Below are 27,801 nucleotides of genomic sequence, written 5' to 3'. Positions count from 1 at the left end.
CTTTTATTTCTCTATATTAAAAAGTTCTTTCTCACTATAAGTAGTACAATGTCCTGCATTTACTGGTAGTTCAATAGTGGTTTGGGTTGGGTCTGGCTTTTTTTGTACTCTACAGAATCATATGTAAAACATCAACGATACATATCTGGAAATAAAACAGCATACATTATTTTTTTCCTGGAACACAGGAAATAGTCATTATCTTTTTATACATTTCACATTAAGTAAAGGAAAATGCCACACATTTTAAAGATCTACTTAAATGTATACAATATACTTTCTATGGCTAAAGGACACTGTCTCACTAGAAAAACGCCCTTATGTCCCACAATAGAAACACCACCACACCTATAATTCATAAAGTTAACAAAAAAAAATGCATTTTTCTACAACTTTTCAGTTTGCTGACTTCTGGTCATAGTCTGTGTTCAGATAGCTTAATGATTTCTTTTGCGCTGTAATTGGTTACTTCATGCTAGTAAGTCGATGATAAACAGGAAAGGCCCAATGAAGGAAAGCACCTGTATCGTGACAGTACTTAGATGTGATGAAGTGCCTTATTGAATTGAAATTAAAAAGTGGGAATTAACTTTAGTAATACATTCGCACCAAAGCATGTTTCTATAGAAGACGGCTTCTATTTGCAGAAAAACTTATCCAACCTGGTTTAGATTTTTCTCCCTGCTAGCCTGCTGCTCCTCTCCAACACACTGGCACTGGTAACCCTCAACAGATTATGATCATTTTGAGATCTCTCGCCTCAGCTATCTATTTTTCAAACATTCAGTTTAAATAATCACCTGCTTAGTATGACTTCTTTTTACTTATGTGAATAAAGCTGTAAACACAGAGTTCAAAAGCAGTACAGCTTCTACAGTGTTGCATTACAGGTTGTAACCAAGACAAAATCTGAAATAATCTTGTTCAAGTCGGGGATAACAACCCCCTGGCTTACTACCAAGCCCTCCTCAGTAAACAGGAGCTATCAGCTGAGGCACAGAGCGTGTCCTCAGCTCCTGCACCAGTAACGCTCCTTAGTGCTATCCTTCTGACCATACGACCATGTATCACCAAGAACGCACACAGGCCGCAACACAACGCTCTCAAAATTTATGAAGCACCACTGTTTTTCTACAGAATCTCTGTTTTATTACTTTGTTTTATTAAGAAATTTGCACTTTTGATTTATGTACAATAGTTATTTGTTAAAACAACTAACTCAAAAATGTCTGAAAGAGAGCAGGTGTGTGTATGTATGTGCTAAAACATATTTAATATTTACGAATGACTTAAATGATATTGCCATCCTGTCCCTGAAAACACTGAAGTGCTTCAGCCAGACTGCAGTACTTCTGGCCTCTCACATGGTCACTGGCTGACTGTCATGCTTCTTACGCTTCAGCACATGACATAGGAACGGAAAAGAAAGAGTATTTAAGGCTGCAAGACTAAGAGTTCTCCCTGCCACAGATTTGTGACGGATTGTCAGGAGATACAAATACTTCTCTACCGCTTCGCTACATACAAGCTCCTTTCTATAGGAGAATGAAGATTCTTGGGCTGAAGCCAGATGAGAAGAATTCCCACAACAACAGAATTTCAGTGAAAGATACGGGAAGGGCAGGTTTCTGTCCATGCTCATGTACAGAAGAGGCTTGATACAGACCACCACAAGAGCTTTTGTCTAGGCTGAGAATTCTGTAACAAACATTCCCAAAAGTAAAGCAATTTAACCTCACTTCACTTCCTCTTTTATTTGTTAACAACAGTAACTACAGGCTCATTAAGGTGAGGCTGGATTTAGGTTTTGGTTTTGGGTTTTTTTTTAAAATCTAAAATCTCTAAGATTAGAAGTCCTGTCTCTCCTTTCTGAAAGTCTTTCACCAATGGAGGATAAATGGTGCAGTATGTAGAAATCTTATTTCTTTCCCCAGGAAACTGAGAATCTCCTTTACTGGGAAAAGAAAACATATTCAAATCTTTTTCCAAATCTTCAGATATGTTGCAAGATCTACTCCTCATATTAGCAGGTAATGTCCTCTTCTTCCTTTAATTCCCTCTTCCAAAACACTCAGAAGCTTTGTTTTCTTTCATGTCAAACTCCAGCTGCTCAAAAGAGCCACTATTACCAGGAGCCATTGCTTCAACTTGTGAAAAAGCAGAAAACATTATACAGTCTTAAAATACTGCCCCATATATGGATTAAAGATTAAACATCGTGTTTGTGGTACAGCTCAACTATACATAAACAGGAAGAATCAAAAACTACAATACTGTTTAAGTTCTTTCAATTGATACCACGTCATGGCAAAAAATAGGAATGAAAAGTATCATGAAGTATCACAAAGTTATAATTTTATGTATAACTGAAAAGAGACTTGATGATTCTTTCTGTCCAAACACCAGAGAATTAAAATTTAGTTGCCTCATCTGATGGTGGCAATTCTGGAACACTTCCAAATACAAGTGAGAGCATTAACCCTTGGTGACAAATAGAAGAAAGGTCCTACAAAACATATATCCTGAATTTTAATTCAGTGCCTTAAGTAGCTTTATTCCCACTAGCATTAGCTAACTAATTATAAGTTCTGTACCAGTCAGGCATATACATTCATTATTTCACAAGGGCGAGGATGGTATATATCCCCTAATGCTAGTCCTAGCCCATCTTCATAAAAAGCACTAAACATTAATGAAGGTAAGTTAGACTTCTGAACCAGACATGAACAAACTCCATACCACCCAAACTCACCGCTGCGTTGCTCTCACAGAAGTGTGTGACCTACACACTGAGCCGAACTGAATGCGCTCTGACGGGTACAGAAGCATTGGTGCCTATACCCAAAAGGAAATACTAGCTTCAAAACCTTCAAGGATCCCATTTCAGGTAGATACTCAAAAGATTAACTGTTGAATTGAACACCTATTCATCCAAAAAGGTTACTACCGAAGGTCTAATTTACTACTGCATTATATCAAACTGACATAAATTTAAATTTAAAATATCCTTACCCTTTGGCCATTTCTAATAGACATCTCTACTTGCATTGTCCAGAAAGTTTGGGATGCACAAAGAACTGTTTGTCCAGGCCACTCTCTTACCCAATTAACACGTGGAGTTTCTGGATAAGCTTCAAGTGCATCCCCAATGACCTGGACAGGAAAAAGCACACTGTAAGTACATGCAAAACCAGGTGATGTTCAACTTTAGAATTGAAGTTAGATTACACTGTATTACCGAGAATAAAAAGAACAGTGTCTAGATTCAGCCTCAAATTCAATTCTGTAAATACTGACACCTTGCAAGCAAATCTCTCAGTAAATCTCACCCCCCCCCAAATGTCATAATGTGAATGAAATGATCACATAAAATTTCCAAGAACTGATTTCACAACACATTCTAAAACGATTCCTGCCATCAGATACTTAAACATTTCCATCTACAATGAAACTAGAAAACAAGTACAAATACCATTTGATATTGAAGCAATATCTCAAACTGAAATTTTTTTCATCCATTTATTCTAGTAAAAACCCAGAGCTTTTAATTTTGAAGACCATGCTATTTCAACTTATATCTAACTTCAAGTGTATTTTCTAATAATACAATGATTAACCTGGTTCTAGTGCCACTCAAGGATAATCCCAACGAAATCAAAACTTGCACTGGAAAATATCTGCCAGTCCTGACCAACAGGTTTTTCTCCTGCCACTAAAAAAACCCAAGGAAGAATAAAGTCATATTACCAACAAACTCCTCAGTAAATCTGGATGGCTCCTCAGATAAGCCATATAAACTACCTGAGTGAAAATCTGCCATTCATTTTGCAGTTCCAAGCCTTTTTGCTTTTAACAATGTATACATACAATAGCATCAATACAAAACAACAACAACAACAAAACCATCTATGAGGGAAAACTGTGTCTGTATTGACATTAAAACTATCTAAATGTTATCTGGTCTAGGTCATTATAAAAGTTCTGTAGTCAAGGCTAAATGCAGATGAATGGTGCTTAACCATTTCTTGCTCATGCAGCTCAGAGTCCATGTCTGATATGCACCGAACAGATCAGGTTATTGACTTTCTTCTGTACTGCTATGCCACTACAATAATTAAACTGCTGTGCTGTAAGACAGCGTCAGGGAAAGTGTGTGCACGCTTAATTACCTCACTTGACATTAAAAAGGACCACAAAAAAGAAGGTAACAGAGATGGTTAAATATATGACACAATGATGAGACACTATAAAGACCAGAACGATAAAATCTGAAAAGAAGAGTTGAGTCTTGATTAAGGTAGTCATAATCAAGCAAAACATCAAAAACAACCCAGCGGCAATCTTTTCAGTTTAATATTGTCCCTTAATACCACATCAAGTGTGGAACATTATCCAGTAAAACAATCCTTGGCACAAAATTTTTTGTCTCTACTATTAAATTTTAAAGAATTTTAGAGAACTTTACAACCAGTAATTGACACCAGAACTAAAAATTGAAGAATAAAAATTACAACCTTTAAAGACTGAATTAATTGTTTTAATGTTCACGCTAGGTGCAAAGCGTAAAAAGTAATTCCAGTACATGTTAATGTTTACTGAAGAAATCAAGGCCAAATGACTTCAGCCTAGAGCGTAAGAGCTCAGGGCTCCTTACCTTGTGGATAGACTTCACCATAGCTGTCTCCAGTTTAACCAGCCATTTTTCAACTTGACCTCTTGCTTCTGATGTGGAGATTGTCTCTACGAGCTCCACAGTTTCTCCTTCACTACTTTTAATGTGTGTAATATCTAATATATCAGTAAATTGCACTCTCGCAATTCCTTCAAAACACTTTTTCAAGTGAGGTTGTACTCTAGAAAACAAAACTAGTATTAAACAGCTTCTGACAATTTCTTCCTGCCAATACTACCAAAGATGATCTAATTAAAAATAAAAAAGTGAACAATTTACTTCTATTTTAAGTTTGTTAAAAAACAAAGTTTATCCTCAACAATAAATTGTGTGTACTACTCCCCACAAGATGTTACCACAATATTTTTTTGAAGATCAGTTTAGATCAGTTTAAAGGTGTAAAATATTACTTATAGTCTCTATAACACACAAACTAGTAAGGATAAACAAACATTCTTTCTTTACTGCTAATTACCCTACAGTACATTAAATTCCATTATTTTTATCTTCCCAGCAAACCGGAGTAAACATTAAGGAATTTGAGTAAAGCAACCTAGTACAGTCTCAACACAATAGCTTGTAATAAATAAAAAAAGAACCCTTTAAGATTTTTTTTCCTCACAAGATTTCTTGCCCTGCTCATTGCACTGCATGAATATTTCTCTGTCACTGAGCTGGCATTTCATTTTTCATTTTTGTTCTTATTTTTGCATGACCTCACACTGCATTCACTGCAAGCTATCAAGCCTGCATATTGGGAATCCAACCCCAGCTCCTCTGCTTATAGCGAGGGCTATATTGCTTAACAAGATCGTTACTGCAGAATTCTTGTAGAGTTAATACCACTCAGTGTAAGAAGGACTTGGACCGAGTTAATACTTTCTGCAGTTTAATCCTGAATGAAGTTGGGGAGTAGAAATCGCAGAGAGAGTTAAAACACAGCAAAAAAAATTGAACACTTTAATTAGGACTGCCCCTAAAAAGATAAAACTCAAGTCAGCAGTATACAAGTTCCACCTGATATTCCAGTTTTCTGCTGGGAAAAATCAGGTATGTTCATTTCACCATGAATTACTATATGGGCTTCTGATTCTTCTGAAAACCAGTGTATGGAAGGGTTCCTAGCTTAAAAAACAGAACTTAATTACCCATATTAAAAATTACTCTGTGCTCACCCATCATTAAATCTAACCAAGGAGGCACTTAATACCATAATCGCCAGTGAGAAAGAGAGTGTTCTGGGCTCAGAGAAGCAATATAACAAGACCATCTCCATGCACTGTGAGTCACAAATACATCTATTAAATATTACCATACCGAGTAGGATCTTTGGTCTCTGAAAGAATCTCAAGGAGTTCATCATTAGATAAAAAAAAGAATCTGGGGAAAAATAGGCGCTTCTTCTCTAGGTATTCATTAAGTCCCTTGAGAATTAGCTCCAGAGATTCATTGCACTTCCTCAGTTTTTCAAACATCTTGTCTATTTTTACTACTGTCAGCACACGTTTGTCCTGGAAAAGAAGTTACTCTAGATTAGTATGTTAATGCCTTCTCAAGTAAATCACCACACAGCACTGCAGGAACTCTTTAAGCAAAATGAGTATTTATGTCAAATTCTGCTTGACTCAAACCATTGTGAGGTTTGTAATTTACTAACCTTCATTGCCAGGGTACACTGGAAAAGTAGTTAGGCAGTTGCTATTAATTTTTTCAAAACATGAACTATTATTTTTCAAAAATAATTTTCAAAACAGGATCAATTCAGCACAGCACAACTCCCCTCATTCTGTTGGAGCAACAGCAATTTACACTGGCTATTCAATTGGATTACATAATTAAGCAACATGAACAATTAAAACATTTTGATGGGTTTTTCAAAGCATAGTTTTACAACAAGGCAGTCACACATTTTAAGTGGCACTCATCTGCCAGAGTTGAATTCAAAATTAATTATCTTTCCTTCCTTATAAAATACATAAATATATACATGAGATTGTAACTACTGAGATGGCAAAGCCATACAAAGGCAACACTGACACTTGGTACTGACTGGTAGCGCAATCTAAAAAAAGGTTTTCTCTGATCCCAACGTGTACTAGCTACATACGTTTTGCTAGCAAAAACCTTTAAACACTTGAAAAGTTGTATTTGCTTTAAGAATATAAAAAATTTGTATTTTTATTTCTTTTTATAATAGCACCTGAATTAACACCTGTCAAGATACATACTGGATAAAACACTGGGTTTCTTCTATTTATACGCTGTGTGGATGGCAAAATATATTAAGACATACAGTGCTTTCCAAATTCTTTCTAGTGCTTCCCAAATTAACCCCTCAAGTTAAATAAGTATAAATGCTTACAAAAGCTACTGCATAAGATGAGTTTATCTCAGTTGGTACAAACATAAAGAAGATTTTGCAAAAGACCTAGACCTAAAGGTTGCCAAGCTAAGAAGCTTTAGAGAAACACAGTTGTCTGAACATCAGGTTCTACCGTTCAGTATGCCTTATGACCAATCCATAGCTTAATCATCATTACAGGTTTTAATCTTGCTCATCAGGCATGGGGATTTGGGAGTAAAATGCGACACATTGCAAAGTAGCGAATTACACAGATTTATGACTGAGGAAGTCAAACCAAGCAAACGCTTCTACTCAGTTCCAGTATGGGCCTGGGTTCATCTGTGACTGAATTTATTCTAGTTCATTTCTAGTTCAGATCCCTGCATTAACGGACTTGTTAACTGTGAACCGATTCAAACCCACTCACTTGAACATACAGAACATCATGTTCTATAATGACAAAATCCTGGCAAGGAAAAGGAGAGGGATTAACCCCAATCCCCTGCTCCACTTCCCGAAGTCTGGGAACACAGCTTCTGCCATAGCTTCTCCTTTACCACCTAAACCAGACCGCACTCCCCTGGAATTTGAAGGGGGCCACAATGACCACAGGTGAGATGGAAACAGAGCTAACTAGCAATGTTAGTCAGCCCGGAGGTCCCCTCCGTTCTGCCCAGTGAGTCTGCGCCTGTAAACACCCAGCGAAGAACACATACCCAGGATTAAAGTAAAAAAAAAAGACAGAGCTATATGCAACCCTAAGAGATTGGTAGGGAGAACTGCAGACTAGTCAGTCTACTGAGGGCTCGTAAGAGCTGCCGACAGTAACAAAGAACACCCCACCAACGGACAGCAGAAGTCAAGGATGTACCCAGAGTACTTCTACTAGGAATAGTTTTGTCAGAGCCCATTACAAATGTAGAATGTTCTGCTCAGAAAAGTCTGGCCAGGCTTGCAGAACAGCACAGTCTCACAGGGCAGAACCACGGGTGCCTCACGTTGCAGGGGCAGAGCAGAGGAGCCAGGCTGGACTGCCCTGCAACACCCCGAGGTGCAAAAGGTGTCTGCAAGAAACACTCCTCACAGGCTGACAATGCGGATTTGACCCAGGAGCCTGACTGCTGTTCAGCTTCAGTTTGGTGAACTGAAACAAGAAATTCCAAGTTCAGTTTCAGTTCAAAAACTCGTAATATTATGAAATTATTTACAACATGCATTCAGCTTTGGTTCAGTTCCTGCTCATGTTACACACGTACTTCCAATCTACTGAAAAAACCCCCACCCAGAATTGTATGTTTAGCTAATTGATTTTCACGGGGGTGCATCTCCCTAATACAATAATCACAGCGTTCCTCTGCACATGAAATACATTTACCTTCTGTCACCTGCCTCTTGCATCACACCAAACCACAACAAACTCAATAACTACATACTTTTCATCTATACATAGACAATTAAGCTGTCAGCATACAAACATAACTCAAAATTGGTTTTATAAAACAGTTTTTAATGCACAACCAACCATATGACTACATGTTGTCAACAGAAAGAGCTTTTGTTCCCTTTCTTAGTGTATTAATCATCAGCAAATAGATTAAGTGCAACTGGTAAATCAAAGCTGTGTTACCAGTTTTATAAATGGGATTCTTCCTGCTTGTTTTTTCCTTCATATGAGGAAAAAGTAAAGAAAAAAAAAAAGAATTTATGCTACAGCATAGATTTCCTATTTACAGGTCTGCTAAGGCATAAAGAAAAAGAGCTAATGACATCATTCTCAGTCATTCAAAACATTAGCGTAACTTTGTCAGTGACACTGTTGGTGTTAATTAGGGGAAAAAACTGTATCAAGAAAAGAGTATAAATTAAATGTATAAAAATAGTTTGAGCATCTTGTTAAAAGACCATCACCAACTCTAGTTTCTAAATATAATTTCTGTATGTATCACAGGTTACAGCCTGGGGGGTGGTGGTGGTCTTGTTTTTTGATTTTGTTTTCCTTTTTCACCACAAAGACAGAAAAGCTTCCATACCTTGAATTTTTTTTAAATATAATCTAGAAAATAAACCATGAAGTAATTTAACCCTCATTGATGTGTGCTGCTTAAAAAAGATATTTAAACTGAAGGAATAATATATGATTATTCAATTTTGTGATGAAAAGCTAAGCAAATAAAAGCAATTCATAATACACAGCAATTTTATAATAAAACAGCTTATAAATGCAAAAAAGTGCAAACAGACTCAAGTTAGCTTTTAGCTTTGGGCTTTAAGAAAGACCCTTCATATGGACTGGGGAAGAACAGTCCCCAAACACTGTATTTGTGGAAGCAGAGTGCCATCTTCTGGAAAATAATGCCCACTTGTCTAGCCAAAATCAACTTTAGATTGTTAAAACTTCTATTGAGGCGTTTACACTCTCCTGTACAAACAAAAGATTGTTCTCTTTTCTGGCAGTGAGAACATGTATCACATTTTAAAAATACTTTGTATTTGATTAGCACTGAGTATCTGACTTAGAAGATTTTTTCAAAACAGATCATCAGCACACAACATTCAGAAATATAATATTCAACAAAATTCTGAAAGTCTTGCCCTTTTTTATTGTTATTGAATTTCTTCCCAAAAATGACTACTATTAATTTCACAGCACTATGGGATAAATTCTTCTGATTTAGAAGAAAATCAGGAAAGAAAACAAGAGGAAGAAGGGGGAAGGGGGAGTGTAAGACAGAAGGAGAAAAAGAGGGGGGGGAAGGGAGAAGCGGAGGGAGAGAAAGGGAAGGAGAAAGACTTAAAAGATAATACAAAGTGAAAAATTATTTTTAAGTGATCAAGCTAAATTGCCAGGAAATTAAGCAAACGTTTCCTTGTGTATACTACACATTTTGTGTATTCCTACAGTGAGACCACATCTACAATCTGAAAAGAGCTCAGACCAAAAGCTTTTAGACTGAGTGAAAATGTCAGCATTTGTCCTAATGACATAACGGATCTCTGAAAGTTCTGCAAAGGCATGAGACACATGAAAACTAAGCTGATTTTTTCCTTCAAAGAGTAACCTGGAAAACAGCGGACCTCATAAATCTTCTCAAATCTGTTGAATAGTTAAGTAAGCCCAGTTAATAAAATATTAAAAATACAACACCCTGCTAGAAAAGTCCTTGATGTTAGGGAACTTTTTCAGAAGGAACGCAGTTTCTCTAATCATTATTAGAATCATTAAAATTATGTAACAGGAGCATCAGAATTACTAGCTAACTGGTTATCCCCTGAGGAACAGTTTGTAGAGCGTGCATTCAGCCCATTGACTGCGCAGCCACTCATGAGTCAGCTGTGCCAGGTTCAGACCTCTCCTCCTCCCTCACTGGTACCACCGCTTTGCTAGAAGCTACTGCCCTGCCCTCTCGCAGGGTCAGCAGAACAGAACGTGGGAGTGTTCTCCATCCAGTTAGGCTGGCAAACATAGCCAATCTAACCCGATCCAAGGCTGGGAACATCTAACAACTGAAGCAAAGCATTCATATAATCTCATTAATTGATCCTAATTACTGCGCGAAGTTCTGGAAAGCATCAAGTAAAAGCAAATTGGCAAGACAGTAACATTTTGAACTGCCAGACATGCGCAGTGATGGCATCTGACAACTGCCCTATATACTGATGTACGGTAGGTCAGATTAGTACTTTTGAAGCAAGTTAAATATCTAACCAGCTGGAAGTTACAGAGGCACCTCTGCCATTCAATATCCAGATAAACAGCATTTTTCGAAAGGATCAATCAGTGTGAGAGCTGATTCATGTCAATTGACCTACAGTGCCAGGATCATTATGTCTGTTACTTTGGTTTGTATGCTGCTCAGTTTTACTCACCAGCATGGCACACAGCCTGCGAGAAGAGGCTGGGACAGCTGGACTTGTTCAGCTTGGAAATTAAATTAAGGTAGCACTTTGCTGCAGCCTACAACTACCTGAAGGTCAATTGTAAAAGCCAGAGCCAATTTCTCAGTAGTGATAGTTGGGCAACAAGGGGAAACAGGTATAAATCTTTGGACATTTCTAGAAAAGTATTATTTACTAGGAAGGTACTGCAGCACCGCATTCTCTGGAGGTAATATGCAAGAAAACTGTCCTTGGAGATTTTTGAAATTTGGCTACACAAAGCTGTGGCTGAGCTTACGTAATGCTGGCAAAAGTTCTGCTTTTAGAAAGAAGACTAACTGAACTCCAGTGGCCCTTCCTGTTCAATGCTTACATGATTCTATGTGAAACAGTTCTGCAAAACAAAAGAATCTAAGAAAGGGGGCTAAGATGAAACAGAAAACATAGGACTGTGTTATCAGAAGCAGTATTTTTTTCTCAGTACACGCTACAAACTCACTCTATATTCTTAAGACCACAGTACTTACCTGAAAAACTGATTTCATTAAGTCCTTCCATGTCCTAACCACACTACTGAATCGTCTACTTTCCTCCGGCATTTGAGCCATGATGTCAGGAGAACTGAAAATTGGCTCTAAATAAAGCCAAGTAGCCTGAACCTTCAGCCATTCATCCAGGATCTCCTGTGCTAGCAACAGTGTTCCTTCCCATTCCCTATAAAATAGCATTAGTTGAAATGCATTAACTGATGCTTCCAGTAAAACATTTCCAGCAGACTGCTAAGATCTTTTTGGAAATTTGTGTATTCAGCAGCAAGTGCAATATATTTAAGATTTCAGCACAATGTCATATTCACCTAGCCTAATTTCCTGCATATGAGGCCCATGTCCATTTCTGCAACTGGATCATCCATAAGGTTGACTGTTGGATTTCATGAACTAGGCTAACCCAATAAATAAACTAACAGTATCAGTGAATAAACATAGCACACACTTCAGCATGTAATAGTATCTGTGGAAAAAATTACTTGAGTATGTAATCTGTTTCCAGCATAAACAAAAGCCCAGACTACTATTTCTGTTTGCTAGGACAGACAGACACGGAAGTAGCTTAAATCAGTAAACCAAAAATACGTAGACATTATCCTAAAAAGATATGTTAGCTTAATTAAAAGATTTCAAGAAGTAAATAGTCCAATGGTTAAATCACATTTCTGACTTCAAATTCCAAACATGGATGTTGGACACATTTGTTTGATAGATTAAAGACTCCCTCAGTATTACTGCTCACCACTGAGTACACAACATTATAATTCAATAACTAGTCAGTCTTTCCTTTTCATAGCCAAAAATTCCAAGATACTTTAGACTATCACTTTTTCTGTGTCCTCAATTTTTCTGCATCATTTTAAAATTATTAACACCACTATCGGACACTTGTTACTATCTCACCAGTATCAGACACATGATATTATCAGTTCCCTCATACCACTGGTATTCTTAATTCACTGACATAAGCAATTTGCAAAAAATATATCAAAATAAAATGCTATTTATAATCCTGTAAGAAGAACGTATATTCTTCTTTCCTGTATAAAACCAGTAACTATTATTTTTTACAACTTTCATACCACTGGACAGTACAGACAGAATTATTATAAAAAGTGCATGCTGTTAAAAACTGTATTGTACAAATAAACCATGGCAAGAATTTTCTCAATAAGACACTCATACATGGGCTGCACTGAGTTCTGTAAAATGATACATGTGAAAACACACTTAACTTCTGCCTTCATTCCTCTACCTGCCACAGGTTCTAAACAACAGATAACTCTGGCTGCATGTACCTTCTCTACCTGAAGCCCCTCCTTTATCTTTTGGGTATTGGCACCTCATCTTTTGTGATTTTTCTTCTACCAAGAGGTAGAGTAAAATGTAGCTTTCCAAGAAGAAAGTAAGGCAGGTCAGTTAATATCCTTACACCAAAAAAATTCCCAAAATGAAGATGAGGAATTTGGAAAAATCTCTGGCAGCAATCCAGAATTCTACATGCTTTGGTGGGTCATTGAGAAAGCAACCATTGTGTAATTGCCTACATCTCAAAGACCAAAATAATACATTGTATTTTTACAAATGCTGTCAGTCACCAAAAAATTGCCATAGTGTGCTTCCTCATCTTTGATGAGGACAGGCAAAACCCACCTTTTTACATTAACAAGGAAGAAACTACTACACTGTAGTACAGTAGTAACTGGAGAATTAATACTTATTGGAAAAAAACCCAATGTGTGTACATATGAATTCATATTTATTGAATACGTGCTGAAATGTGAAATAGCGTTTTTGCAGATTCATGGGAGTTTGGCAATACCAATAGAGCTAGATGTAGTTTAGATTAAAGGCTTTTGGGTTTTCACAGTATGGTTATGTTTGGGGGATTTAAGAAGCAAGTAAACTATTTATGGAGAAAGACACACAACCAGATTACAATCTATGCTCAGAGATGGAAGTACAGGATCTTTAACACGTAATGCTAAATTTTAGGATTTAATTTTCTGCATTAGAAAAAAAGAAATCTTTCATAATTTCCCTGAAATGTGTTGTTTTCATTTTCTTCATCTCCCTTACATAAGCCCTATCATTTTTGATTGTTGGAGACCTAAAACATTCAGTAGCTTCAAAATTTAGGTAGAAAGTTTAGACTATATTCTCAGTCTACAACCTTTCCATCTATACCTCAGATGTGTTTTATCTGGTAATACAAAGGCAATGTTATGATGTATTTGGTACCTTAGGAACCAGAGCACATTAAAAATACTTAGCAACCTCTCCAATGCATCAGCATTTCCCATATTGTTAATTAAAAGTAAAAATCAGCTTTATGGGATTAAACAGTGTGTAGCTGACGTGGGACAAAAGCTTTAGCCCTTTTAAAATGAAATTAATTCACTGCTTTCGGAGGATAAACAAAAGCATCTGAAGTCCCTGTGCTTCAGATTAAGCAGAAAAGATTTCTTATTTGGTAATGTTACTTGTACTTGCTATTAGAAAAAAATAATTACCTTATTCGCTTTTCATGATGCTTAATGAATGAAGAGCCTCTCATAGTCTGAGTTTTGACAATGTGGTCATCCAATAACATCTGAATATCTTCTACAGAAGACAAAATATGGGTTCCTGTTTCTCTGTAGGCAAGAAGAGTGAACTCCATTTGATCCCATTCAGAAATCATTTTCATTAAAGCTTTCTCAAGCGAATGTTCTTTGCTGGCTGTTTCACTGATGGTCTCAAACTTTTCCAGGAATGGTTCAAGATGCAAGTTAATATACGACAAGACGTTTGAGTCTTCAGAAGGATACAGTGGTAAGCCAGCAATTTTTGACATCTCTTCCCAGTGCCTTTCTTGCAAACCAGGATTGCAAATCACCTGGATTAGAGGAATGTGGCACCTGAACTCCTCTACTTTTGATTTGACATGTCTTGTAATTGCTAATGCATTTGGAGAATTCTGGAAGGCTTTTTCTAGTTTATACAGTCCACGCCAGTGGTTTCCTACATCTACCTCTACTTGGTCTGGATTCACTTCCGTAAGTGATCCCTCTGTCCAGTCTTTGTGTTTTCTGTTGAATTCAACAGTCGTACGGTAGAGATGAAGATATGGAGCAAGAGTATTCCAGATGGTTTTATGCTGAGGGTACTGAGATATTGGCCATCCAAAGGACTCTTCTTCTGAATTCAACTGATGAATCTGTTGAGACATAAGTGAGGTCTGAAATGCAACCAAAGCTGTCCGTGATATCAGGCCCTTAACACACGGATTAGGGAGTATTCATCCATATTAGGATTCTGGTGTCTTCAACAAGCTTCGAATTAAGTTTTACCAAACCACTCCATTATGTAATTGCCACCACTGACCGCAGTTAAAGCTGCCTTTAACAGTAACAGCTCAGCATTCATGCTAGGCAATAGAGGAATATAGTCAGAGGTTTACAATGGTACTTGGGCATTCCTCCGTAGCTTGCATTGCTGTGGAGGCTTTAACAGACAGAGGTAATAATGAGTATCAGGAATTGCACTTCCAAGCATATTAAAGTATAATTTCTATGCAAACCAATGTAAACTTAATCCACTCTTTCACTATGCAAAGTACTACCATATTAACTCCAAACCACATAGTAACAAATTACTGTGCCCAGTAAATTTGCAGTTTAAATTGCAAATCATAAAAAAATATTTTGTAGCTGAATTAAGAATTATTTTGTCACACCTCAGAAACTGTATTACTAGGACAACTCTTGATTCTGATAACACAAATATTAAGATTTACAGTTTATACTACTGGACTAGCTTAGACTGTAATTTGTACCTTCTCAGCAGCAAGATCCAATTTTGTATTTAACGCTTCAGCTTCCTTCAAATACCTGTTGACTTCCTGAATATCTCCAAATGCAATAAATTTTTCAACTTGCTTAGAGTAGCTTTTCAGTTCCTCAACAAATTTTTCACAGCGTACCTAATTGAACATCAAGCAAGCATACACTCATTTTAACAAAATCACAATAAATTTCTGTCAAAAGAAGGAATAACTATTTGGATTTGGTATGGTAGAACACTTTGTACTTACAGAAAAACTGAGACATCCAACATATTTTTGCACAAGTATCTATTCCACCCAAATGAGAGAATTTGACCCAAATCCGACTGTCATCTGCAGTGATTTACTGGGCTGACAGATGTACCTTTGGGTTCTATGCCATAGTTGGACATAACAATTCCTGCTTTCTGTGATGGACACTATCAGCAGGCTAATAATAGAAAGCTAAACTCAAACGCCTAGTACATCTCGAATTAAAACAGAATAATAAAAATAATTCAAATGACAGATGAAGCTAAAGACTTTCACGAGACAGAGGTGTCTCTTGCCTTAAAGCCATACAGTTCAAGGACAGCTTTTTCCTCACATATACAACCCCGCAACACATATTTCACATTGAGTACCAGTAGTGGTCAACATCTGAAACCAAGCATCAAACCATACAAAGCAATAACATGTTTGAAGGTACAGAGCCTATGCTGCACGTTTATTTATAACCCAGTAACACCCACCAGCTACTTCTTTAAATGTCCTGCATAAACACAGGAGCTCCCTATCTCAAAGTACGTACGAACTAAGACAAAATGACGGTGAGACTAAGGAGTCCTAGAAAACCAAAGCAGACAGCTATACAGGAAGTAACTGTAATGAAACAGCAGCCTAGTAATTAGCAATCCTTGTGGAGAGACCACATCACTTTAGATAACAAGATGTACTGTAAAAGCCTAGTAAACTTAATGAAAAATTCTAACAGAGATAAAATACACATACGAGTTTAAAAAATAAAAATAAAACAATCCTGAATCAAGATGTACTTATGTTATAAAACTACCTTATTTGACATTATCCTAACAGCAAAATCACACTTGGCAAATTAACACACTTTTCTTCTTTTGAGCTATCACAGAAATTTTATATACTGCCACTGACTCCAAAGAGACTGCTCATGTGTATAAATCAAGGCATGTACAAGCCTTTAAAAGATGTATCTGAATTTTACTGTTTCATCTACAGACAACTTTCATCAACATCACTGGAAGACCTGTAATCAAAGAGCTTTCAGAGTGCAGAATGTGAGATGTGGCTTGTCTTGCAGTACCTGTGGATATGTGGAAAACAAATGAGTGGAAAGGAGGCAAAAGTTAGTTCATACCAAGAATAATATAAAAACATCTACTTCGAACTTCTTCTTAAAACATATGGGAAAATAAAAGAGGTTATTCAATCCGCTATTCCATGTCCTATACGTCATTCAAAGTCAGAAGCTCAAGTATTCTTAAAGTACTGTCATTACAAACCTTAAGGCCATCTTGAAATTGATCTGTTTTTTCTTTAATTATCTTTCTGTGCTCTTCAAAGATATCTGGCATTCGTGCATACCATTGAAAAACACTGTTGTTCAGTTGAATGTCTGCTGGTGAAAAGTTGACACATTCTATCAGGAAAGCAACACGATTTACAGCATCTGATAATTTCTGGTCCAATTCAAGCATGTCACATGATTCCATTTTCTGCACACAGTCCTGGGGAATAGAAATTAAAAAAGAAGGTATTTTTTAATATAATTTAATGCCAAAGTAATGCCTGAAATAGTTAATACTTAACTTTAAAAGCTTATTTTTTACAAGGAAAATTAAATAAAATTAGAAATACATGCCCTTAAAAGATGCTTATTTGGAATGGCATGGTTTAGGCTAATGGAAGCCAATCCAGCCAGCCTGTTGTAAGTGTTAGAGGTTTGGGAAAGAAAGCATGGTGCTACCACAGAAAAATTAGTAAAATAATTACAACAGAAAAGAAGGACATGCTTCAGAAAGGGAAGCATTAGATGGCCCACTGTGAAATTAGGTCTTCCCTAGCAGTAAGAATATAAGGATCATAAACGATGGCTGTACTGCTCATTATGATTAAAATAAAAATTACACCGTTCTTTCAGATCTCCAGAGTTGGCAGTAAACTGCACTAATACACATCGCATTCTGCAAGGTACTCTTAACAGAAAAGCAACACAGCCCAGTGTAAACAATAATCCATAACGAAGCACTCTGAAAGCCTCTTAAGAAAAGAACTGTATTAGTAAAAACGTTGGCCACATGGACAGATCAATAGTATATTGGTACACAGAAATATTACTTGATATCTACCCATTGAAGATACAGAAAAATTTACTACAATGGCACAACGTGATATCACTGGAATAATTTGTAGGTAGGGGTAAATCATCCAGTAAATCTACACTTCTGCTCTTTTAACAGCAGTTTTTCTGCTTCAGAACGTACTCGTTGTTACAGACCTAGAGAATATTTGGCTATTAAAAGAATACCCCAAACAAAGCCTGACACGTCTTTTCAGCAATGAGATGGAACAGCTATTAGAAGGGGGTTGATGCTGGTATAATATTACATGCTACCCATGATTACATGCGATTTTTTTATTGTCCAGCATAAAGATATAGTGTAACAAGTATGCATTTTAAAAGCAACATATTCTCAGCTCATAGTTCAACTTGTAAAACTCACTTTTTACTGGAAAAAAATTACTCCAGTCATATCCTATGTTAAACTTCACTGTAACAAAAATCTGACTCGCTCAGACCCAAATGCAACCAATCACTCAGGCACCCAATTTATTTTAAGCACACACCTATATCCCACACATTTTGCTGGACACACACCAGAACTTTGCCGAATAGCAAGAGACTAAGACGTGTTCCATTCTGAGCATGAATAAAGTGCTTCACTGAACTGGAGCCTGAGTACATCAAAGAAACAGCAGGGTTTTGATTACAGAAGTGGTATTTCTAAAGTGAGATGATGGGATTTTACAGTTACTGAACTGCAAACCCTACATCTGCTAAATTTTAAATGATCTTTCAACAAAGGGTGTAAAGGCAAAATTACTTCATACAACTTGGCAATGCATGCTTTTTAAAGTCTTCTTGTGAAGAATTAAATACACATTAAAGTTCCCTACATCCCAGGTTTCAACTCTTTGATTAGTTTAGGATATTGGGAATGGTTACCGAGTCTTCCACATCTAATTCAACTGTTTGAATTTAATTCAGGAGAACCAAGAGAGACTCGCTGTTTAATGCTGTCTGTTCAGAAGCCTGAAGAACACGCAGTCTAAACTTAATGCTACTGGCACATTGCCCACACTACAGAAATTACTTGTTATCTGCTTACACTAGCTAAACGGGGATAGAAATAAACCCATGCACTTATTCCAAGACATTATATATAAATGCATTGCTTCCTGATAATCAGTGAAAAAACATCCAGGTAATAACTATATTACTAACTAAATACCTATATTGCTAACAGGCTCAGTCAGCCTTCCAGCCAGCCACGTTGCTTGCTAGCAAGGAGCCCTACAGCAGTGGTCTCCAAACTTTCTTGATCACACAGCAAGAAATTTTGAGACATGCATCCTCAATATACATACATTTATTTATAGATAATACCCACATACTACTGTACTAACTTATTATGTACATAATAAAACATGCACAAAAAATAGTAAAAAAGGATTCAATGAAGAAGAAATAAACAATATTTTAAATATTTAGTTAGTAATTTCACAGAAAACTTTTTGCTTTCCCTAAATAATATCATTAATAATATTTTCAGTGAGAGCAGTGTGATTGAATATGCTTCACTAATCTTGCTTTAATACTTTTGAGATTCAGAGGTCTTGTTCTAAGTTCAGTTTATTTCAATACTTCATTTTAATGGCTGTCATAGCTGGAAAAACCCTCAAATACACCTAGATCCAAATGGAAGAACTACATCATTGGCTGTACTTTATAAATCATGATCATCCACCAATAATTTTTAACAAACACGTTCGAAACTCAGTGAAACATTTGTAAGGTTTTTAAACAGGTTAGAAAATTCTGTTTCCAAGTTTTTAAAGTGTACAGATAGGTGTTTTTATAGGGAGGTACACACGTAACAATGGGAACACACATGCATCATTTGTTCCAATACTTGTTTCTACAAATCTTTAGCAAGGTTTTCCGTGCGTGCCTTCCAACAGTACTTTCTGTAAAAGACACGCATTTTAGCTTGTCACCATATTGCTGTTCATGTATTATTTCAGCCATTTCTACCATAGCAGGAAGATGTGTTTCCTTAATGGTACGTGGCTTCTTCTTCCACTATTAAATAAGAAGAGGATTCTGAGTCTTCTGAGCATGGATCATTAAATTTTGTAGAGTAATGGATTAAGTAAAGTATGACCTGAAATTTCACTGAAAAAAGTGTAGAGGTTTCTCTTTATGATCTAGATGCTTTGTTTTTACATGTCTGACTAAGTGTGATGGTTTTGTACTATCATTAACCAGTATCTCAGGGCACAACAGACATTTCAGGCAAAGTTCATCATCAAAGGTAGTGGATGTAAATCCGTATTTCAAATACTCTTCCTGAAAATTTTGAAATTTTTGGCCAACTTGTCAAATCTGATTAGACCATTATTATTTTTATCTCATAACGTGGATGATGAAGACCTTGTACTCGGGGTAGAAGTGTCACCTCTGCCATTTTCTTGTTGATCACTTGTGCTCGCATTATTAGTATTACCTTCAATCTGCAGTTTCTTCGAGAGAATAATTTTAAGCCCCTTGTCCATTTTGCAAGGGCTAGGTTAGTTAAAACTAGCTAACATCATCTGTGAACCTATGCAACTGGGCACACAAACTGCAATACACGGTAATATGCTCCAAGCAGGTGAACAAGCGAGGGTGCCACCGTGAATCCCTCTGCATTGTGGAGCACCTGCCCTTTCCCCAGGACACGTCATGTATGCATGCAGCACAGGACCCTCTGACATACAGACTGAGGGCACCAGTCTCAATCTGTATTATTAAATATAGGTAAAGCTCGATTTCTCGCTTTTTTTAGATTAAAAAACCCATCTGTTTCCTTCACATACTCCAATGGATATGTTGTGCACCCCCTGGGCTGCACCCCCCACACTTTGGGGACTGCTGCCCTACAGGGTTTTGGCCCAGGCCAACTGGCATCCTCACCAGCAAGGCCATCATATGGGACAAGCGACAGCACAAAGGACTGTTCCAAACAGGCAGTCTGGCTGTGGCCAGGACGTTTTTGGGGGGAAGAGAGTTGCGCTGTATGTCTAAGAGCCAGACTGTGGTGTTTAGCCTCACGGCCAAAGTCCTGTCCTTTTCTATTTTACAATACAGAAATAGCACCAGTGACTTTAACAAGGCCAGAACCATACCCATAAAGGGGGCAACCTGCATATGCTACTGCTTCGGGCCAGAGCAATAGTATTGGTAACTACTCACTTAAACTCATAAAAAAGAAAAAACTACCTTAAGTTCCATTAGTTCCTGTGTATTAGATGGAGTAGTAAGGGCTTTTTCTGATATTCTCTCAAACTGATCACATAGTCTGAAAAATACATAAAATAATGAGTTTGGCATGCATTTTGTTTTAATCATCCTTGACAAGTCAAACACATTTATAACAGCAAAAATGAGATCAACATATCCTTTAAGGATTAAAAAAATTCAACAGTGGAAACAAAGTTAAGTACATTTCAATATACATTTTCAGTCTGAGAGTTACCTCGCATTTATGTCTTGATGATCTCTGAACACTTTGGAAATAACTTGCTCACAAATATTATCCACTCGCTTTACCAAAGCATTTATTAATTCATCACAGTGCAATTCAAACATTCCGAGACGGACACACTGCAATACAAATGTAACAGTTGTCAGAATGCTGAACAGCTTTTACCGATTTGCTGTCACCGTCTTAAGCAGACTGTCGGGGATCTCACCTAGGAATTTAGTTAAACCACAGAATGCTTCTAAAATTTTCAAGCAAAGAAGGGAATAACCGTCCTGTATCCGCACAATGAACTTCATATAAATCCTACTTCTATCCCTTTTTACCTTGACAAATAATCTACATCCTGAAAAAACAAGGGCACGTACTACCGTAGCAGTGAATGTTGTCTGGTGAAATTAAGAGTTTGAGATACATCTAAAATGTGGTAATCTTGCTTTACTGTTAGAGACACGTGACAGTCTTTAGGATTAAAAAGACTCTGCCACCTCCCAGTGAGCCTCTGAATCCAATGTGTTGATCACTGGGCCAGTGAGCTCCATTTCCACACGCGGGAGCCCTCATGACAGGCCTGTTAAGTACTAGTCTCACCAGAACTGAGGTTAGCACTGAATGCTGGGAGGGAAACAATTTAAGGAGAACCGCTTTAGCCTTCTGAGCTCTTTTTCAGAACAGACTGACAAAGGATTCTTACCAAAGAAAATCCTTACAGAGACAGAAAAAGGTGGTTCATGTTAAGGATCATCTCTCTGCCCTAGATGCTCGGAATGAATTTGGAAGTGGTTGGACTCATGCTTTCTCTTACTCCTCAATGTGTAAGAGCAGCATGCTCTGGATGCCCTCATAAGTCGTCAAACAATTTCTAGCAAAAATAACTTAAATCTCACTTAAGTACTACAAATACCCCCCAGAAATGCTAAGTCTTAAAAAAAAGAAAAAAATATTTCATTTTAATTATCTCATGGCTAATTATCAGCACCTTTGACTAACAACATTCTTAGTACAAGATCAACATTAAATAGTAGCCATACAAGTTTATGAATATTATTGTAATTTACCTTCCTAGAAGTGTATTTTATTTCCTTAGCAAGTTTCTGGTACTTTATAATTTCCCTTTTCATTTCTTCAAAGGCATGTTCCTCTGTAAGGAACTGATCAATATCTTTTTCAGCTTGTTTGTTTATCAGGAAGCTGTACTTATCATACAGTTTGAGATGTTCCACAGGTGCAGCACTTTCTTTGATAATTTCTTCTCTGATCCTTTTCTTATGTTCATCCAAGATCTCATCTAGGATAACAGGCTTCAAGACAGTTGATGAGAACTCACCTTTTGGCTTTGAAAAAAAACCACACATAAAAACTCATTTTCAAATTACAGTTATGTCTGTAGCTCAGCCATGTCATGGAAAATAAACAGGATAGTAAAAAATTCAACTAAATGTTACTTCAGTTTTGTCAAAATGTTTGTAATTAAAGTCTGATTAAAACCAAATTTTGTAGATACAGCTATTTCCAATCCCAATTTTTTAAATCATAGCTTAAGGATGTTTGCCTTAAGATGTTTGCCTTATTAACAAATAAGAAATCAGAGGTGCTTCATTGAGAAACTCAGCAGTCCACATACTTATCCACTCAAAACAATTCTGTCAGTAATTTTAAGTTTGATCTACAGGGATTTTATTTTTCCTGAACCACAGGCACAACTTCAATTTTGCTATCAACTGATGAATCTGTAACATTAGAAATATGGAATACATTTTCCTGCAAACCCCCAGAAGATCTAAAGCCTTGCTGTTATGCATTTAGACATACTTGAGATGCTTCTTTTAATTTGTCTTTTCACAGATTATTGATTAGTGCTTCTACAAAGCAGTGTACTACTCAGGTTTCTGCTTCATCACTGTTCAAGCATTATTAACAAAAATGTTGACAGTTAGTATCTTTATTTAAAATTCAAGTTGGTGATAAACAGAAAGGGAAGCAGAATATCCCATGATATTCCTTCAGGAAAAAAGAAGTGTTCATCTCCCATAGCTCTCTGGGAAATGATCAAGAGGCCCCACAGGACACTCCTTTATTCTCTCCATATTAAAAACTAAGACTGCTATACTAAAAGTAACATGCAATTCTAAACCAAGTAAGTACTTTTTATGAAATAATTACATTTTTTAAAAAAAGTTTTTTACTTAACCTAGATTATTTCCTGTTTGACCTAACATTTCAACCTGGTTGAATACATAAAACAACTAAAATATAAACTGCTTAAAAATTAAGGTTTAGATTATTTATTTTAAGGATAGTCTACTCAAAGAGGGTCTGTATTTAAAAAGACAGTACCCTTTCCAGTATCAGTATAGAAGATATTTTACAGAATACTGCAGAAATGTGTTTAAAATTTAAATACATCAGTATTATTTCTAGTACATTTGTAGTAGCTGCTACAGAAAATAACTCATAAACTAGGCAATTCTTAGCTTTTTATTTCCTTAGAGAACACTGATTGGGCCTTTTATTAATAAAATTTAGATGATGTCAAATTGTTCCAAATAGTTCTGACAACAAGGCCTAAGAACAAAACGTAGGAACAATACAATGATAAAACAAAACCCTCAAGTATTGTAATTTCTTACCCACTTAGAAAATAATTTGGTCTCAACTCTTGGTATATCACTGACAGCTTGAATCATAACAGTATAAACGTCCAGTAATACATCCTCACAGTCGTTAAAGTCAGGTTCAAATTTAATACCGTCATTCTCAAGGATTAGCCTCAGGATTAAACCTGGCTCTTTGTAGGTTTGGACTGATTCCTAACATGGAGCCGGGGAGAAAGTATAGTATTAGTTAACCTAACTCATGCAGGAAAAGTCATTAAGAATTACTCCAGCATATGAATTTTAAATTTTCAAGACTTTAATTGCAAATTACATGGCATAATCCTAACAAAAATACTTGTGCAAGTAGGAAGTACGTCTCTGATAAAATTCGTATACACTGACATTCATTAAGATGAAATGCAACATTATTTTCAGTAGGCACGAGAGGCATCTTCTATACACCAGCAAACAACTTTTGTAAGTTTTTTCTGCGTAGACTGAAGCAGAGTAGCTTTACAGTAGTAGCGCTCACAAACATAGCAATACGTAAATTATTATGTGTACAGCAGTACCTGTATTCATCATCCAGAACAGTCACTATCAATCTACTAACCTTAAAAAAATAAAGTGTTACATCCAATTCTATTTGCTAAACAAGAATTTGATTACTAAAATTGAGTATTATGAAGGTTATATATGCAGTATGGAGTCCCATGTATTAAAAAAAATAATTGTATATGCTTTTGTCCTTTGCGGCATAATTTGTTTTTTTATCATATTTTTAATCTGGCTCATGTAACTTTTCCATATCTGCTAACATATTCTAACTACAGAAAAATTTGATTTGGAAATGTGAGGAAGCAATTTATCGCTACTAGGCAGCACAGGATAGCTATTAGGAAAGGTAAGACTAGAAAATACATACCAATTACTAATACTAACAGAAAATACTATTGTAGACATCACAGCTTACTTAACTCAGAAGTAGACAATGCAATTACAGGGGAGCGGGAATGAAAAATATATACTCTGCCTCCACAACATGATTCCTTACTTCCTTACATTCTCTGCCTATTTTTTCATCAATATTACCTGGAGCCAGAGTTCTGTGGATATTTGATGGCAAGGCTGTACTAACAAAATGCTGATCCAGATGCACTCCAAGATATCAAACATCAAGAAATATTTACCTCTACAGTAGACGTTATGTGAGTGCAAAGGAGAAACTCCTCCTTTTTTACCTTTCCCCCCCTGCCCAGAACCATCCCGACAAAGCATGTAGTAGCTAACTCCCAACAGGAGAGAGAAGATAAAACTTCCTCAAAGACGGGTATTACAGAGAGCGCGCTAGTAGATGCAAACAGCCTTCACATTAATGCATTTCTACTGTATGCCTGACAGCAGTGTGCTCTTGAGGACACCAGATTTAAAATATGTTGATATTCCCCTTCTTACATGAAAAAAAAAAAGTTATTTTAATTCTACTTAATAAATAATGCATTCCTAAAACACTATTCCTTTTCTTCCAGAAAGCATCTGCCAGCAAAGTTCGTACCTTCTTTTCTATTATTTTTTTCAAAATAAGCGAAATAAACAGGAAATGACTTGTACATACATGGATAAACAATGCTGCTAGCATGCATATTAAAGACTACTTACTGCAGGTTGAACAATTAAATCTGTGAAGTCTTGAATCGAATGTAGAAGTAAATGTTGCAGTTGATGAGTCATTAAAGTGGCAGCACAATTGAAGAAAGACTCTAGTTTAGCAATGCTGGCATGGCTGGGTACTTGTTTTCGCTTATTACCTTGGTAAAAGATTTTCTGCACTTCTGGAAACCACCTGAAAAAAATACAATATTTTTAAGCTTTTCAAGTGATTAGCATTAATAAATCTGTGCTTTTAAGTTAATTGCTGTAAATGCTTATATTACATGCAGTCAGAAGATGCTGCAGTATACTTAGGAAACTATACCTTAAGTAAGTCATATGGTAGTATCTTGAAACTCTAAGGAATTTTGTCTCTGAAAGTATTTTTATTATCATGAAACCATACTTAAAACACCAGGTATTATGATAGACAAGTCTGCTATCTTCATCTCCTGTTTCACAGGCCAGAAAGGCTTCACAGGCAGCACACTCCAGTCCCAGGGGTTGTGCAGTGCATTATGCACCCTTGCAACCTCAGCGGATATTAAGATGTGAAAGCAATCCAAAGGGAATTCTGCCCAGTTGCCCTTAACCAAAATAAAATTGACTCTGGCATGTCCGTGAAATCAAAAGAAAGCACAGAAGTGCAGCCTTCAGTTAACAGCAGAAAGGTATTTTAAGGGTCTGGAAGAAAAACACTTGAAAGCAATAAAGGCCATACATAACAGAACCATGGACAAGTGCAGAAATAAAAGCCTTCAAGGTTAATAACATGAAAAAACAAGTATTTGAGAATATAGCTGTCTTGACAGTTGTTTTACTTGACTAAAACTTGAAATAGTAAAAATGCAGTAATACTTAACTGCAGAAATCAAGCATTTTAAGTTAAAGAAAGATCAGATGCATACAAATAATACACATTGTGTTTGGCCACAAATACCTAAAAAAGACCTAGCAATTTTGATGCTTTATTTGAAAACTTAATGGCAGCTTACTGAGTCCGCTACCAAGAAAACTGCCTTTTTTCTTTTAAAATACCTGACTGAATATATAAAAATTATGATATCCAAACACTTTTAAAAATCTTAATCATAATCTCTGAAGTCAACAGATCTCATTAATGCAGCATTTTTCAGATGATTCTGTTCTCAGAAGCAGCTGCAAAACTGAGACTATACAAACAGAAATTCATCAATACATGGTCTGCAGAGATACTGCTAGTGAAGTGACATGAGGTTAATCTTCCTATCCATGAGACACTTCCTTTGTGTGAAGTAGGGATGGGGAAAGTCTTATTATCTAATAAGTTATATCACAGTTTATATTCTAAAATGTCATAAATAATTGATCGTATTAAATGGTATTTTCTCATTTATCCAGCACAACTGAGTCCACAAAACAAAAGCTTCTGTCAGACTAACACACATACATTGTTACTGTCCCTCTAGGAAGTGAACAAAATATATCACACCAAAATTCAGAATAAGAAAACTGCACAAATCATGACAACATGCTCAATATTTACACAGCAGCTTTCATTCACAGGCCTCAATTTCACAACATTGCATCTCTTACTTTAACACATATTATTAAAATGGGACATTTTTCCTTTCTCCAGAACGTTCAGTTTCAAAAACAGTGGGAAAAAAAGTTAAATATTTCCCTGTAACTTAAAAAATATGATACAGCGAATCATACTTCTTAGATAGAATCTCTTTGGATTTTTCAATTTCCTTCATGACTTTATTCTGGAAAAATGTGAGGTCCTCCGCTTCTTGTTTACTGTGAAATATTTCTGTATCAAAAAGGCGTAAAGTTCTGAAACAGAATGTAACATGAATATTTCAGGAGCATATTCACCGTATCTTGTTTTTCATTCTTCTGTTTTCATTAAACTTTTTTCATATTTCGCATTTCAAAGTGTTTTTAAACATATCTTACAACACTTTAAAATAATGTTATTTTCAGAAATTATTTCCTATTGTTTCAGAGCAACCAAATATAACCACTGCAGTGCCGTCTGTATGCATGGTCTTAAACTGAAGTAGTAATTACTACATTTAGGCATATTAATAACTGTTTTCAGAATCAGAGTCTGTGTATACGATATGCATTATATATAGGATCAAACATTAAAAATTCTGAATGTATTAAATATCATTGCTTTCTAGGACTGGACGGATTTCTACAAATACTACAAAATAACGTAAAAATAAATGAATAACCACCTAAACCTAGTTTCAAAATAATTTTCAGTTAAATTTTTTTTAAAAGCCATTGGCTGAATTTCATCTCCCACTTAGCAGATACAACAAAAATTTAAAAATAAAACAAACCACTCCCTGTAACTTGTTATGGCACTTGGCCTGGACAGGTCAGTTCATTCTCTTTTGTACCACCAGCCAAGAAACAAGCAACCAGTTTGGTCTACTCTGGGAAGCAGAAAATAGCTCATCTAATGGCTTTTTC

The 27,801-nt window shown here is 36.3% G+C and overlaps 1 protein-coding gene across 1 annotated transcript in view; it reads right to left on the bottom strand.

The window, feature by feature from the left end:
* The window catches only part of DNAH7 (dynein axonemal heavy chain 7), a 111,788-nt gene that overhangs the window by 73,334 nt on the left and 10,653 nt on the right, over positions 1 to 27,801 (bottom strand). The window contains exons 9-21 of the mRNA XM_056350144.1: positions 27,031 to 27,150; positions 25,342 to 25,525; positions 23,716 to 23,895; positions 22,144 to 22,419; positions 21,080 to 21,207; positions 20,824 to 20,902; positions 16,784 to 17,008; positions 15,258 to 15,404; positions 13,954 to 14,639; positions 11,420 to 11,606; positions 5,990 to 6,183; positions 4,655 to 4,853; positions 3,013 to 3,153 (exon numbers count right to left, since the gene is read on the bottom strand). Of these exons, the coding sequence (XP_056206119.1) occupies positions 3,013 to 3,153; positions 4,655 to 4,853; positions 5,990 to 6,183; positions 11,420 to 11,606; positions 13,954 to 14,639; positions 15,258 to 15,404; positions 16,784 to 17,008; positions 20,824 to 20,902; positions 21,080 to 21,207; positions 22,144 to 22,419; positions 23,716 to 23,895; positions 25,342 to 25,525; positions 27,031 to 27,150 (2,746 nt within the window). The remainder of the gene's footprint in view (positions 1 to 3,012; positions 3,154 to 4,654; positions 4,854 to 5,989; positions 6,184 to 11,419; positions 11,607 to 13,953; positions 14,640 to 15,257; positions 15,405 to 16,783; positions 17,009 to 20,823; positions 20,903 to 21,079; positions 21,208 to 22,143; positions 22,420 to 23,715; positions 23,896 to 25,341; positions 25,526 to 27,030; positions 27,151 to 27,801) is intronic.

This window comes from Falco biarmicus, chromosome 8 (assembly GCF_023638135.1).
Source record: "Falco biarmicus isolate bFalBia1 chromosome 8, bFalBia1.pri, whole genome shotgun sequence".
NCBI classification, from domain to species: Eukaryota; Metazoa; Chordata; class Aves; order Falconiformes; family Falconidae; genus Falco; species Falco biarmicus.
The sequence above is the reverse complement of the archived record's forward strand: the minus strand, read 5'-3'. Positions and strand labels throughout refer to the sequence as shown.